Source organism: Choristoneura fumiferana, chromosome 20 (assembly GCF_025370935.1).
Source record: "Choristoneura fumiferana chromosome 20, NRCan_CFum_1, whole genome shotgun sequence".
Classification (NCBI taxonomy): domain Eukaryota; kingdom Metazoa; phylum Arthropoda; class Insecta; order Lepidoptera; family Tortricidae; genus Choristoneura; species Choristoneura fumiferana.
In genome coordinates, this window is record NC_133491.1 from 16,035,146 (window position 1) to 16,051,252 (window position 16,107).

Here is a 16,107-nt window from a genome sequence, read left to right on the forward strand (position 1 = left end):
TATATATATATATGTATTACGTTAGTTTATATACAAACAAATAAAACAAAACCGGCCAAGAGCGTGTCGGCCACGCCCGAAACAGGGTTCCATAGCCATTACGAAAATTTTAAGTAATATTTTTCTAAGGATTTCGTATTTTGTACGGAATATTCCAAGTTTAGGTATGAAGTGTATTATGTATTAACGTATAAAAAAATTACCTGTCGTTTTTTTCTATGGCAACTCAAAAAGCCAATTTAAATGCATAGTGCGACGCCAACCCTTGCTGACCTAGATAAGAACACGTATGCTAGGACATTCAATTAATAACCCTATACTTGGCTGAAAAGGATTCTCCAGTACCTACATGATAAAAGTAATTATTTTCAGAATATTTAGCTACACTTTTATAATGAAAGTGAATTACAGGATCGAAAATTAAATTTGTAATGAACAGGTGACAAGGCAGCGTATGAAAAAGTAATTAATACGCTCGAAAAGCTTCTAAAGTAATGACTCGTCTATAAACAGACTTTTTTTTGCAAAAAAACTTGGATTTGGAGGACATCTGACGTTGTAAACTTTAGTGATTTTCACTCATAGCCAAAATACCACAAACATGACTTATCACTCTAAACACACGAAACGCGCTGCTAGGCAGACTTGACTGTGACTGACACCCCACTTGACCCTACACTTCAGTCTACTCGTAACCACGGCCACTGTAATAAGGTCGAAACGTCGAGGTAAATATTACTCATGTGTTTTAGCGTGTTAAGTCCTGAGGCCGTATTGCGGTAATGCGTAATGTCAGTTTTTGTATGCGAAATCTGTCATTTGATTGCGATCACGAGCGTCAGAAACATTAGGCAATACGGCCTCTGTTTGTGGTATTTTGACTTTGGATGACATCTGTTAACAGCCAGTAACTATATAAGAGAGAAAAGTAGGTTATAAAATTTTGTTTTTAATGCACGTTTTTGTGCCGATGCTTTTTTGTTGTGTTGTTACACGATACTACTTTAGCCAGAGGGAGAAAGGTTCAAGTGACCAAGAACTGAAAGAAGCAGTGTTGTCAAGCTTCCCACAAGCAGGTGCGGCGCACTCCGCGATATAGGTGCGATTCTGTAAGTATCAAAACACCCCACGCCGGCGTGGGTTAACTCACTAGGGCTATGAGCACCGCCCGGCACGCACGCTCGCAGTCTCGCTCGAAACAGTCGCGCCTATTACATAATCTTACATACTAAAAAAGAAAGAAAAAGATAAAGACATTGTGCCGAAAGAAGCATAAAGGGCCATACTCAGCGTGTTGCCACGGCAAGCCGCAACGCTGGTTTTCAGTATGACCCTTTAACTTACAACTAAACTTATAAGACTAATGCCGCGACGGCACGAACGTCAGAAGGCGGCACTAATCGAATAAATCTAAAATAATAAAAACAAAAGTTGAAAATAATAATTTAAATGCATATCAACTACCTAATCAGTAACGTTTGTATGGCAACACTAAGGCGGTCGAATTAAACGCAATTAAACGCCACAAGAAGGCCAGCCGTTAATATTAATATTTAAAACAGACCATTATCAATTTTTATAGGTAAAAATTGTAATGCCAAGCAACGCTTACCAATTAGACACGAAATAATTAAATTAACCTATGTTATGACTAATAACTGTGACCAGCTCGGTTCATTATATAAAAAGTTGCGCTCAGCTTGAGTACCGTCATATTATTATTTTATTTTTTCTCCAGTACGATCAATAACGCACAACACAAAACAAGTGCTGTTTTTCCGTGCAACCAAAAGAAATAGATGCAAAGGTAAGCAATTGAGTCAATTTGATTAGCATAAGTTGGAAATAGCGCAATATCTGTAACACATTTTTTATAAGAGAAACATTAATCTCCCAACGCTGTAAACTTAAATTTACCCCTGCCAGTGGTACGGGTCGACGTAAGGGCAGGGTCTGTCCGCTACCTAAATATAAAACGGCATTTTGTCAGAGGTTTAAATGTGTCCTTGGCCCTATAATCTACAACAAAATTAATAAAATCATCAATATATACCCCCTAAGTTCATTATAACTCAAAAATAAAGTAACCACACACACACACACACACACACACACACACACACACGCTTAAACGCGGAGCGGAGAAGTCCCTTTTTAAATTCATACTACGAATAAAATTAAAAATAAAGTTCTAACTTTCAGTGGTTGTACCTCATACCTGTTTTGCCAGTTGGTTCGAACTCATTGCTTCTTACCCTCTTATATTAATTTATATTAGATTGATAACCACAATGTTTTTCTAATTTAAGTAATTGTTTTTATTTTCTGTTATTTATTGTTGCACTATTTATGGTAGTTAATAATCGCATTCGCCAATTAGTAATGGCATAGGAAGAAACTGGTGTCTAAGACACAGGCTCAGCCTAGTCTACTAGGCTACATCTCATGTATATAATCATATTCTGTACATAACATTACACTAACTAACCCAATTCTGTTCGAAACCATATTAAGTGCGAGTGTGACAAAAGGACAGATAAGTAATTCGCGATTTACCAATGCCCACTCATAGATGAGTGTGTATACTGGTAATAGATAGCTAACTTCACGTATATTTGTGGTCTCGACTAAAGCGCCACCAAGCGGTTGAGTCCATGACTAAATGTCTTCTATATAGATGTATAGCTACGATAGCTGTCTATTACGTATATATATTGATAGGTAGGTGTGTGTATTGGTAGGTGTGTAGTGTTAGTTAAAGGTAGGTATGTATAACACGACCAAGGTAAGTTTGCACCTCGCACTTAAAAAACAGTTAAAAAAATTAAATTCAACAAATAGGAGACGAAAATTCGTAAGATGCGTATCGGCGACAAAGAATGAAAGCTGTTAATGCTAAAAGTTTCGTCTCCTATTTGTTGAATTATACATTTTTGAACTCTTCTTGTAAAGCGCGAGGTGCAAACATAGCTTGGTTGTGTTACAGGCAAAAGGCGGCAGTCTTTTACGCCGATTTCAAGTACATAATTTCAAATAAAAATTTACTTGGATATGATTTTAATGAGTCGATGTTCGGAATTCTAGTACCGCCCGTGCGACATACAATGTTTTTCATCACATTTTCAAGTAAAATTTTATATTTGTAAAAGAAAAAATATAATTCTTCCAAATATTGGCGATACCTTAGGCTGTGCTCTTGGCAACGTCGCCCTCTACCTCCCTCAGCATGCGCCGCAACGTGCGTGTGCATGTGGTGGTCCATGTAGTCCTGCAGCACGCGCGCAGCGCCATCAGTACGCGCAAAGACTCATTTACCGACCACGGGTTTCATGACAGGCACATTAAGGTCGAGGGTTTTATTTGGGGGGTTGCAACCAAGGTAGCCTGCATGTTACGACACTGTTTACGAGCAAGTGTGATGAAAATATATATGGGTTATAATACGTTTAATCAACTATTTTCAGAGAAATATCAAAAAAGTATAAAATAAAAAACATTAAATTTTAAAAATCAAAAAACCCGACTGCCTTAAAAACTAAAAGGAAGAAAATAAGTCCAGTGGTCTAGAACTCTATCAAGAAGCTCATTTAAGGTTCAACAGTCGGGACCAATTCAAATCGTAACCAGCTCAAAAAATCTTCGTAATGGGTCCCGACTGTTGAACCTTAAATGAGCTTCTTGATAGTTCTAGACCACTAGACTTATTTTCTTCCTTTTAGTTTTTAAGGCAGTCGGGTTTTTTGATTTTTTAAATATAATATATTTTTTTTCAAAAGGTAATAAATAAATTAATCTAATCTTTATGGCATAAATTGTATTGATCTCAGTTATCACAATTCAGTTGTCACAATTTATGAATAAGTAGATATTAGATTAGGGATTCGATTTGTACCATTCGAACATGGCGGATGTAGACAATATCTAATTTTGCTATTTCTGTTTCTTTGGCTAGTTGAAGTATAATTTTGATAGTGTTTTATGCGGCGATTAACCTTAACAGTGAACAGTGATCACAATATTCTATATTGCTCTTGTGTCTGACATTTTTAATGCGCAAGTGGTCTCCACGTGGTTTCTGGAATTTCAAGTTGCAAAAACTACAACCACCGTACAACGTGCCTCTCAAAGAGAGTTTACTTTGACACTGGCAAAATTGTCCTATTAATTAGGAGAGAAAAGCCATATTTTAAAAGAGAAGAAAAAAATATTAGATTAAGGTTGTCAGTGTACATTTCAGGGGAAATGTAGGGGATACATAAATACTGCACATTAAAGCATACATGTTTCTGTCAGGTTTGGTGGATACCATATTTGTCACATTCTATGGCTACTTAATTATGGCATCCGCAGGGATACATCATTTTGTAAGATTAACTTGGATACATCTCTTTGTAGTTGACTGTACAAGCTCAACTCAAGTGTCTGTTTTCTTATACTCTTTGGTCTGTTTACCCATGATATTTGAATAATGTTGCCACTCAAACAATAGCTGGGTTCATCTTTCATTAGCCAAACTCTAGAATCGCTATGTTTCGACTTTCCAGGCATGTCTGTCGCGGCGCGGTGGCTCGCGGCGGCGTGTGCGCTGGCTGCGTGCGGCGACGCGCTTGCCGACCTCGACGTCACTTGGCCCGGCTGCTCTAGGTCTAGACAAGGGGCCACTATGGAAGTTGTGCAGCCAGGACAAACTAATACCCACGTTACCGGCATACATTTAAATGAATGCAACTTCAAAACAGTAAATTTGGAAAGCTTGCGAGCCTATCCTAACGTGAAGGATATTGAGCTAAGCAACATTAACGTCACCAATATAACAGCCCTTACATTTGATTCTTTTACTGATTTACAACTATTGACAATGGAAAAAAATTCAATATTAGGTAAAAATCTGCCTTCAGATTTGTTCCGGAAGTGCCGGCGTTTAAATTATATCAACTTTAAAGATAACGACATGCGGGATACTCCAGCTGATCTGATGCAAGGGTTGGACTTGACTACATTGTTTTTGCACAACTGCAATCTTAAAGAGGTACCCTCATTCTTTACCAGCCAGATGTTCCCCCACATGGATTATTTTGTTACAGATCACAATGAAATTTCAAAAATACACCCAACGACATTTGCGAATGCTGTTAGTCTGACTACATTAAGTCTGTCATATAACCGTATAAAATATTTACATGTTGATTTACTAAAACCCCTGACTAAAATAAGGTGGATCTACTTGGATAACAATAAGCTGCTGCATATTCCAGAAGCTTTGTTTCAGCACAACCCATCCTTGGAGTATGTGAATCTGTCCCACAACCAGATTAAAAATATACCCTCAAATGCGTTTCTCGGTACTAATTTAAAAGAATTATATCTTAATGACAATAGACTGACGCATTTGCCGCAGAAATTTATTATAAATCTTCATTCCACCGGAATCAGTCTCAATATATTTCATTTTCATGGAAATCCTTGGGAATGTGCATATTTGAATAAACTTCTGGTTATGATTAAAAAGTTTAAAATTAGATACGACAGCTCGCAGTACAATGGACATCACCAGGCATGCACATACAAAAAATTGCTTGCACCGATGATTATACATGAGAAAGCCGAAATTGAAAATTAACTTACTAACTAACTATGAGGCGGCAGTATTAGTACATTGTGACTTAAGGGCGGTAAATAAGGAATTACGAACGAGAGTCTATAGAAGCCCGAAGTCGAAGACTGAGGGCTTTAATGAGTCGATGTTCGTAATTCTAGTACCGCCCGTGCGACATACAATGTTTTTCATCACATTTGCGAGTAAAATTTTATATTTGTAAAAGAAAAAATATAATTCTTCCAAATATTGGCGATACCTTAGAATATGCTCTTGGCAGCGCCGCCCTCTACCTCCCTCAGCATGCGCCGCAACGTGCGTGTGCATGTGGTCCTGCAGCAGGAGCGCGCGCACGCGCACGCGCACGGCGCAGCGCCATCAGTACGGGCACTGACTCATGCGACCGACCGTGGGCTTCATGACAAGAAAATGTGTACGCGCAATGACTCATTTACCGACCACGGGTTTCATGACAAGCACATTAAGATCGAGGGTTTTATTTGGGGGGTTGCAAGCAAGGTAGCCTGCATGTTACGACACTGTTTACGAGCTGAAAATGAAAAAGTTTATTGTTTATAATAGGAGCATAATGTAAGGTTGGGGCCTTCTATTACGTGTGAACCACACTTGGTAGCAGAAAGCGCACTCTTCTTCTAAAGTATTTACGATATATGGGTTGTAATTGTAATTTCTGCCTTCAAATTTAATTATTTTTCTACTGAATTAATTAAATAAATCAGCGACAAATTTTAAGCGCCTAATAAATACTTTACAAGCGACCGTATATTGTGTAACCAAGCTATGTTTTAAATAATGAATCATCATGACGATTATTATATAGCAAATGTAACATGTCTACAAAAGTTAAGCTTCTAATAAGTGTAAGTGTAAAACACTTTTAATAAAACAATTTTAACAGATTTTAATTTAATATTGTCACCTCCATTTTTATACGTTAGATATATTTTATAATTAGATGACATGCGAGCTTTATGGTGAAAGAAAACATCGTGAGGAAACCTGCACACACCTGTGAAGTAATCAATGGTGTGAAGTTCCCAGTCCGCACTGGGCCCATTCTGAGAGGAGGCCTGTGCCCAGCAGTGGGACGTAAGTAGGCTGGGATGATGATGAGATGACATACAACTATATTAAATGATAATACGAGTATAACGGATAACTCACGTCTGAAATCGAGTTTATCGGGGTCGCGCGAGCAGAGTGATGGCGCACAGTGCGCAAATTGCAGCAGCCGCCGAGTCGCGTCGCTCCTTGATGAAGGGCTACGGATTAGCCCGAAACATGTTGAGCTAAACTCTATTTCAGACGTGAGTTATCCGATATATTATCATATAATATGAGTGAGTCTCACGGTCGGTAGTTTCATGTTAAAAATGTCATACAACTATTTAAATTTTTAACGGAAAAGGCATATTAGTATTCAGTACAGGAATTCTTTCATGATACAAGTATGATCTAATTAACTACAAATGGTTTATTTAATTTGATTACTCTCTCTTTCTTTTATTTTGTACAGTCAAGTGCAAAAATAAGTATCTATTCGAACCACTCATAAATATTACGGCCTGCGTCGGAATAAGACTCTGTGGTACCTATATATTTTTGAAACTTTGAATTAGTATTTAATTTTACACTTGACTGTACCTACTTTCATGACGTCATCATAACATTTTAACTTAATTTAGCCTATTTTAATAAATTCAATACTTGCAATTCAATCATATTGTTAAGCCGTGGTGGCCTAGTGGTTTGACCTATCGCCTCTCAAGTCGTGGGTTCAAACCCCGGCTCGCACTTCTGAGTTTTTCCAAATTAACGTGCGGAATTACATTTGAAATTTACCACGAGCTTTGCGGTGAAGGAAAACATCGTGAGGAAACCTGCACAAACCTGCGAAGCAATTCAATGGTGCGTATGAATTTTCCAATCCGCACTGGGCCCGCGTGGAACTATGGCCCAAGCCCTCTTGTTCTGAGAGGAGGCCTGTGCCCATCAGTGGGACGTATATAGCCTGGGATGATGATGAATCATATTGTATCCTAATTTATTTTGTTTGCGTTATGTTTTGTTTTCAATATATCAATGTAAATAATACTTTAATTTTCCTCTAAGGGGGTGAAATAGGGGGGTGAAGTTTATATGGAATTTTCTCATTTCAGGACTTAGCAGTATGAAAATAGGTGTATAAGTTCTCGATTACATTTAAAAATTATCTGTCTTGGTGAAATGGATGAAATTCCCCCCTAAAGGGGTAAAGTGGGGGTAAAGATTGTATGGACATTTTCTCATTTCTGGACTTAGAAGTATGAAAATAGGTATAAGTACAAGTTGTCGATTAGAATTAAAAATTATCTATGTAGGTGAAATGGATATAATTGCCCCTAAAGGGGTAAAATGTGGGGTAAAGTTTGTGTGGAAATGTTCTCATTTCTGGACTTATCATTATGAAAATTGATATACTTGCAGGGTCCAGATTAAAAAAAAAATGATCAGCGTAGTTCAGGTAAGATTAAGACGGCATTACGCTATTTTAAATGCGGGCGAAGCCGCGGGTTAAGGCAACATAATATAATAAAGCTGAAGAGGGTTGAAAGTCTGTACATGGAAGATATTCGAAAAAAAGTTGGCTGGGGATGCACCCCGCACCCCGCACCCCGCTAGAATGATAGCACTGTAATATCTATAGAGAAAGGCTCTACCCTGCGCAGCTACGCGGAAAAAGAGACATTGTAAAAAATAAACTTTCTATTCTTAATGCTTCGTGATTCTTAGCTCTCTGTGTTTACTGCGGTTCTGGTGGTCAATGTCCAAGAAAACCATTTACAAAATAGATTAAGTAGAAGCCATAACGTCATGTTTAGTAATCGCTATAGACATTTAATTCACCTTGGTGAAGTAATAAATACGATACCTATCTTTCAAAATAAATACAAATTGTGAAAAGGAACATGTGGGATTTTATTATTTTTTTAGACACCCTGCTTTAAACTGAAGATATCTTTTAACTCGTGAGATTATCTGAATAAAAAAGCCTAAGTATTATACGTATTCCTGAAAATCAGCCCACTCCCTACTGTTTGCTGTTAGTGTAAAAGAGAAATAAACACACACACCCACACACACGCACTCCTCTCATTCAAGCACGATTGTTATCAATTATAGTTGTAATAAAAGGAAATAATGATTCATTTACATATTTAGAATAATATTCCTGTCAGAGTGCTTCTTTAACCGTTCTTATATAAAATAGTTGTCGTGTCACCCAGCTGAACTTTACTACTTGCTGTGTTTTCATAGAGCTTTTTAAGTGGGATATAACTAACAATTTGCTGCGGAACCCTTGTATAAATAACTATCAAATCGTTTCCCGAGGGATCACGTCAAGATGGAACTCTGCCCGACTGTTGTAGACGCGATATTCTTTTTTACTTCATTGGCTGGGCTTGCTTAGGAAATATTATCTACGAGTAGTATATTGCTTGATCAGTCTCAAGGAATGTCCTCTCAAATGGGTATCTTCACTAATTTAAAAAGGTTTTTGATGCTTGGAGGCAAAATTTGATGTCTCAATAAAATGTCCTCGTTTTCTTTTCTATTCTAATTTTGGCAGATCTAGCTCTAGACGTCGCTCTTTGTATGACTGTATGACTTATTTTAATGTGAAACAACCATTTTTGACGCTCTTATCGTAATGATGCTCTTTTTAAAGTATGCATTCGAGATTTGATAGGCATGCACCATTACGGTCGAATATATGCTTAAGTAATACATTTTGATAAAAAGTTCCTTTGTGATAGCAATATTTTTGAGCGCAATATTTCGTTTCGCTTCTCCTCTCGGGGCGTGGGCGCAAACCTCTAAAATCCGCAAAGGAGACAGACGGATTTATAAGATTTTTTGCTTCGTTTGAATTTGCACGGTACCCTCAGTGCGCGAGTTAGACTCGCACTTGGCCGGTGCGAACAATTTTAACACAAACACTTATCACTGATAACAAAAGGTGATGAATTGATGAATTCTGAACTCTAAGCTTATTCTTGCTAGGTACATAGTGCATTTTAGTTTGTTGTTAATTTTTGCGAACTTTGACCTAAATTTGAGATAAACCTGAAGATAAATTGAATAACGTAAGCACGAACCATCCATAATTTCGTTGTTTTATACGCAAGTTAACGTATTCTTTGATATGATCTTAAAAAAACATATTGAGAAATAGGTGCATCAATAATAAATAAATAAGTATTTACTAGGGCAACTGTAGCTCTTTTGACCCTTGTGTCATAAATCATCTCGTGCGCGTTACGTCACCTTCAGATTGGTAAGTATCTTTATTTCAAGAAAGAAAGAAAAAACATTAAGTTTTAAAAATCAAAAACCCGACTGCCTTAACAACTAAGATTGTTTTTTTTGGAATCTTTTTGTATTTTTTATTTCAATTCCAAATTTTTACTTTTACGGTCACCCCGTAAAACCTAGATTGAAAATACAAATTGAAATATAGATGCACAGAAAAACCAGAAAAATAAGACCAGCACTGGGAATCGAACACAGGTCCTCGGTATTCCGTACCGCGTGCTATACCGCTACACCACCACCAGTGGGTATATTTCAGTTTGTATTTTCAATTTTTGCCTTAAAAACCCCTACCTACCTACCTACCTACCACCACCACCATTACCATTACCATTTGTGTACCTACTATTTAATAATATGTCACCTAATGTAATGAACATGACTTAAAATGAATAAATAAATAAATCAAACTAAAAGGAAGAAAATAAGTCTAGTGGTTGAGTTCTAATTCTAACTCTGTTAAGTAGCTAATTAAAAAAAAACAGTCGGGACCCATTACTAAGAATTTTTGAGCTGGTCACGATTTAAATGGGTCCCGGCTGATTTTCTTTATATTAAGTAGCTACTTAACAGAGTTCAGGCCACTAGACCTATTTTCTTCCTTTTCATTTTTAAGGCAGTCGGGTTTTTGATTGTTTAAATTTAATTTTTTTTTTTTAATTTCTGTGAAAATGGTACATTAAAAGTATTATATTATAACCCATATATATTAAGAATCGGCTAATTATTAGCTTTCATTTGATATCCTACTTGATAGGATTGAGTAAAATTGTTTTTCCGCCATTTTGATTTTTCAAGAATTTCATGTACCCAGTGTCACTCGCGCTATCAAGACAAATCCAATGACGTATCGTTTATCAAAATCAGTTGAGCCGTTGAGTAGTTACGAGAGGACATAAAAATAGACATACATACGTACAACATAACATACATACATACGGGGCAACCCTCCTTCTTCGCAATCGGATAAAAATAATGTTTTTTTTATTGATGCAGAATATCAAACGAATTACAGTGTAAAACCGGCCAAGAGCGTGTCGGACACGGACACGGATAGGGTTCCGTAGCCATTGAGCTTTTGTTGAGAAGCGCAGTTTTTCGGCAATAACTCAAAAACGGTATATCCGATCATGTTGAAACTACTTTTCGTTGAATAAGCGTTACCTTTCCATATATTTTGCCTCTTTTTTTGGACAAACGATTTACAAGATAGGGGAAGGGGGGACACAATTTTGCTACTTTGGGAGTTTGGGAGCGATTATTTCCGGAAATCTTCACTTAATCAAAGAAGTTTTTGAGAAACCTTACTATCTTTTCAAAACAGCTGTCGAACTATATATGTGCCACGCGTTGATGCGAGTTAACGTTTTTTTTATATAATTTCCGTTACGTGTATGGAGTGCCCTCCCCCCCTATAAATATTTATTTTTGCAATTTAACTACAAAACTTAATAGCGGCTTTGACAAGACATCTGTACTCCAAATTTCATTGGTGTACTCGTTACACCAATGAGTGGGGTTGGTGTGGTCGTATTGGTGTGGTGTGTTGGTGTACGCACTTGTGACTCTTCTGGTGTTGCAGGTGTCCATGGGCGACGGTATCGCTTACCATCAGGCGATCCGCCTGCTCGTTTGCCCCCTTACCATAAAAAAAAAACATCTTTTAGTTTTCAAGTAAAATGCCTGTGAAATACGGACGGACGGACAGACAGACAGACAGATAGATGGAGTTGTCGAAACTATAAGGGTTCCGTTTTTGCCATTTTGGCTCCCGAACCCTAAAAATTAAAATACACGATTATGTGTAACCCTTCCGCGATAAAATACGACATCCTTAGAAAAATATTACTTAATTTTTTCGTAATGGCTACGGAACCCTATTTTGGGCGTGTCCGACACGCTCTTGGCTGGTTTTATTTATAAGTGGTAACATTTTGCTTGGTTTTGAAAAATAATGAAAATTAAAAAATACGATAGAAAGAGAAAAAGTTTAAGCAATAATATATACTATTACTATAGGTACTTATTATAAAAGTAAGAGAAAGTGTGTGTGTGTGTGTGTGTGTGTGTGTGTGTGTGTGTGTGTGTGTGTGTGTGTGTGTATATCCAAGACGCACTATACCAGTACCCTTAGTGTAAGTTTTCGGTTACAAAATACGTCTCGATCGCGTTCGCGTTAAAATCTCAATTTGTATGGAAACACGACCAGCGCCTCTAGCGGAACGTTTGCGATCGTCATCAGTCGGGTAAAAATACAAGCGATAATTGTTTCTATATCTCTTATTATCTGCGATGTTGGACTAGTGACATAACAAGACTTGGGGCCAATAAGCCAATGCAACACGCCCATAATGGAGCAAAACAACGGCTCGCGGACCGTCTCGCTCAGTCCAATCTGCACAATAGAGTATTTTCATAACTCTATCATCCACGTACCTACACATCCTGTTCTTTTTTAACGTTGTCGATTAAGTTAAGATAAATACGTACTGAATAGCAAATGAATGAAACTTTCATTACTTCAAAGCGTACTTAAACATAAAATATTGTATAAAATCTTCAAAACTATTGTTATCTCTACAAAATTCTGTGATAACATTGTAGCTGTGTATAGTGCAATGTTATTTAAAACGCTTATATCATTCTTGCGATAAGTCAGCCAAATGTACTGTTCTAAGTATCTATTGGTGTCAACTGTCCCGTGATATTTATTTATTATTTATCTCTTTATATCAAGTTAGCAAGCCTATGATGTTATCAACTTTGTTCTCGCAACAAAAATGTTTCATTTCACTTCACTCGAATATATTTATACTTACTTAGTAGAATGGTACTAACACCGTTAGCAGCGAGACGGTTGGTAGACGAATGTACTTAGTGGTTGTCAAGTGCGACAGTCGAGTCCTTCCTGTAGTAACCACGTACATAGTAGCTATTCTGTAAACTGTGCAGTACTACATAGAAACGCTGTTTCCAGGCATGTCTGTCGCGGCGTGGTGGCTCGCGGCGGCGTGTGCGCTGGCTGCGTGCGGCGACGCGCTTGCCGACCTCGACGTCACTTGGCCCGGCTGCTCTAGGTCTAGAAAAGCGACCACCATGGAAGTTGTGCAGCCAGGACAAACTAATACCAACGTTACCGGCATACATTTAGATGAATGCAACTTCACAACAGTAAATTTGGAAAGCTTGCGAGCCTATCCTAACTTGAAGGATATTCAGCTAAGCCACATTAACGTCACCAATATAACAGCCCTTACATTTGATTCTTTTACTAATTTAGAACTATTGACAATGGGAAAAATTTCAATATTAGGTAAAAATCTGCCTTCGAATTTGTTCAGGAATTGCCGGCGTTTACATTATATCAACTTTAAAGATAATAACATGCGGGATACGCCAGCCGATCTGTTGCAGGGGTTAAACTTGACTACATTGTTCTTGCACAACTGCAATCTTAAAGAGGTACCCTCATTCTTTACCAGCCAGATGTTACCCCACATGGATTATTTTCTTTTAGATTACAATGAAATTTCAGAACTGGACCCAACAACATTTGCGAATGCTGTTAATCTAACTACATTAAGTCTGTCATATAACCTTATAAAATATTTAGACGTTAATTTAATAAAATCCCTCACTAAAATACAGATGATTTACTTGGATCACAATGAGCTGATGTATATTCCAGAAGCTTTATTTCAGCACAAGCCATCTTTGGAGTACGTGGATCTGTCCCACAACCAGATTGAAAATATACACTTAAATTCGTTTCTCGGTACTAATTTGAAAAATATATTTCTCAATGATAATAGACTGATGCATCTGCCGCAAAACTTTATTACAAATCTTCGCAACACCGGAATCAGTCTCGATTTATTTTATTTTCATGGAAACCCTTGGGAATGTGCATATTTAAATAAACTACTGGTTACGATTAATAATTTTAAAATTGGTTATGACAGCTCGCAGTTTCATGGGCAACCCCAAGCATGTAACCAAACAATTACTTGCACCAATGATTGTATATGAGAAAGCCGAAATAAAAAAATGTTAACTTGATCTATTTCAGTTGCAATATTTTGACGATGATAACTAAAACGTAACGTTACAAATCACAGCTGTAGCAAAATGTACAATCGAGGAAATTGAACCACGTACTAGGGTGGAACCTTTTCAAATCAATTTTATTATAATCTCTTTGGCAGATGTACAGGATGTAAACATGACATTAGTAGAACAAAGGTTCCACCCCGGTACACGACTCAGTTTCTTTGTCTGTACGTTTTGTCTTGCAATGATAAAATAATCTATATATAAATACAAGTCCTGATTCATTCATCACTGACTCATCAACGCCCAGCCTAAGCCCTTGAACCTAGAAAGAAATTTTGCACAGTTTCCTTTTATGACATGTACACGAGATAAGAAAGGATTTTTCGTAATTAATTCCCTAATGGGGTAAAAAATGGTTATTTCTAAATTTATGACTGTGAAATTTTGGGAAAACTCTTCAAAAATTATAATTGGACACATATTTCGCAATTTTTGAAAATTCTACCCTTAAAGGGTATGAAGGGGGGTGAAAGTTTGTATGGAAAAAATGATATTATTGAAGAACACGTTTTAATCAACTTCTCGTATTTCATATTTTTTGTGTCTCAGACTTCACATTTTTTGATAATTCTACCCCCAAAGAGTTTAAAAAAATATGCGTACCTAATGATGAGTATGCACATCGCTAATTCGGCTTAAAGCAATTATGCTTAATATTACAAATAATTTTATGCCATCCAATTTCTATGCTCCTTCTCTATCAAGTAGTGAACTATTTATGAGGCCTTTAGGCAGAATAATAGGGTGCTTAGTAGCATATGGAATATCAGCTTGCTGCAAACGACCACCTACGCCCATAATACCCATAACGTCCAAGAATGGATTCAACGCCTGAAAATCGACTTTATAGGCAATTTCGAATTTAAGCACTTAATTTCTTGACTGAAAAATTTAATTTGCTCACATCTCAATATAACCTTTAAAGAATATTTTATGTTTTATAATTATTATTGTATGTTTAATATAATCTTTAAAGAACATTGTATGTTTTAAATCCGAATATTCTGTTTTTTTTATTTTTGTAATGTCACTGTACTGCTTTTGGTGATCAATAAAGAATATTTGTATTGTATTGTGTTGTTTTTTGTCATATACCGATTTTGGGTACAGATGTACCGATTTCGTACTATATTTGTTCCGTCATTTATAACAATAGGAATGAATAATATTCACCACATGCTTTTTGATTTACTTGTTCAATTTATTTAACATGGAAACTTGGCTAATAATGGTAATGAAATGAAATAAACGCGGATAACTCACGTCTTAAATCGAGTTCAGCTCCTGATTCTCTCCATAGAGATTTGCTACTTTGAATATTAAATACGGACGGAACTACGGCCCTAGCCCTCTCATTCTGAGAGGAGGCCTGTGCCCTGCAATGGGACTATATAGACGGACATGATGATGATGATGTTGATGGTAAAAATCGAATTAAAGATAAATATGCCCTATGAATGAATTGTCATTATCATTAACGAACAATTTATAAACATCAACTAATTACTTTCTATTAATTTATTTGCCTTACTATTCTAGAAAAATGATATTATCTGTTAAGTGACAATAGAAAAATCATTAACAATTAGTTAAAAACCGCATCTCAATCTTATCTGTTTAACTATCATTATAAATTACTTAGTAAATCATATAAAAAAAAAAGTTTATTCAACACACACGTAATAGTTATCGATTAGCCTCTTTCTTCCTTGTAGGTTAAATACACTAGTGTCGTACATGGTACCTCCAGTCACTGCTGGCCTCTGATACAGCAAGCTGGACTCAGCCGCATGCGGAGAAACCACATCCACTTCGCAAAGTCCACCAGCTCGACCAGTGGAATAAGAAGTAACACGCATCTGCACATCTACATTGACTTGGAAAGGGCCCTGCGAGAGACACCTGGCAACGCCCAGCTTCCTAGACCCCAAGTACTTCTCTAGAGTTCTGCACGTTGCAACTGGTGAGTGAAGTGATTGATTACTTTATACTGACTGTTATTCAACCCTAGTGCAATTGAAGTC

The 16,107-nt window shown here is 36.9% G+C and overlaps 2 protein-coding genes across 2 annotated transcripts; both read left to right on the plus strand.

The window, feature by feature from the left end:
• Positions 1–1,727: 1,727 nt before the first annotated feature.
• Positions 1,728–6,516, plus strand: LOC141439063 (uncharacterized). The gene is made up of 2 exons (XM_074103191.1): positions 1,728–1,807; positions 4,545–6,516. The coding sequence occupies exon 2, from the start codon at positions 4,547–4,549 to the stop codon at positions 5,618–5,620; it is 1,074 nt and encodes a 357-aa protein (XP_073959292.1). The 5' UTR covers positions 1,728–1,807; positions 4,545–4,546; the 3' UTR covers positions 5,621–6,516.
• A 3,236-nt stretch (positions 6,517–9,752) lies between these two features.
• Positions 9,753–15,155, plus strand: LOC141439285 (uncharacterized). Its single transcript, XM_074103542.1, has 2 exons — positions 9,753–9,935; positions 12,948–15,155. The coding sequence occupies exon 2, from the start codon at positions 12,950–12,952 to the stop codon at positions 13,997–13,999; it is 1,050 nt and encodes a 349-aa protein (XP_073959643.1). The 5' UTR covers positions 9,753–9,935; positions 12,948–12,949; the 3' UTR covers positions 14,000–15,155.
• Positions 15,156–16,107: the final 952 nt, after the last annotated feature.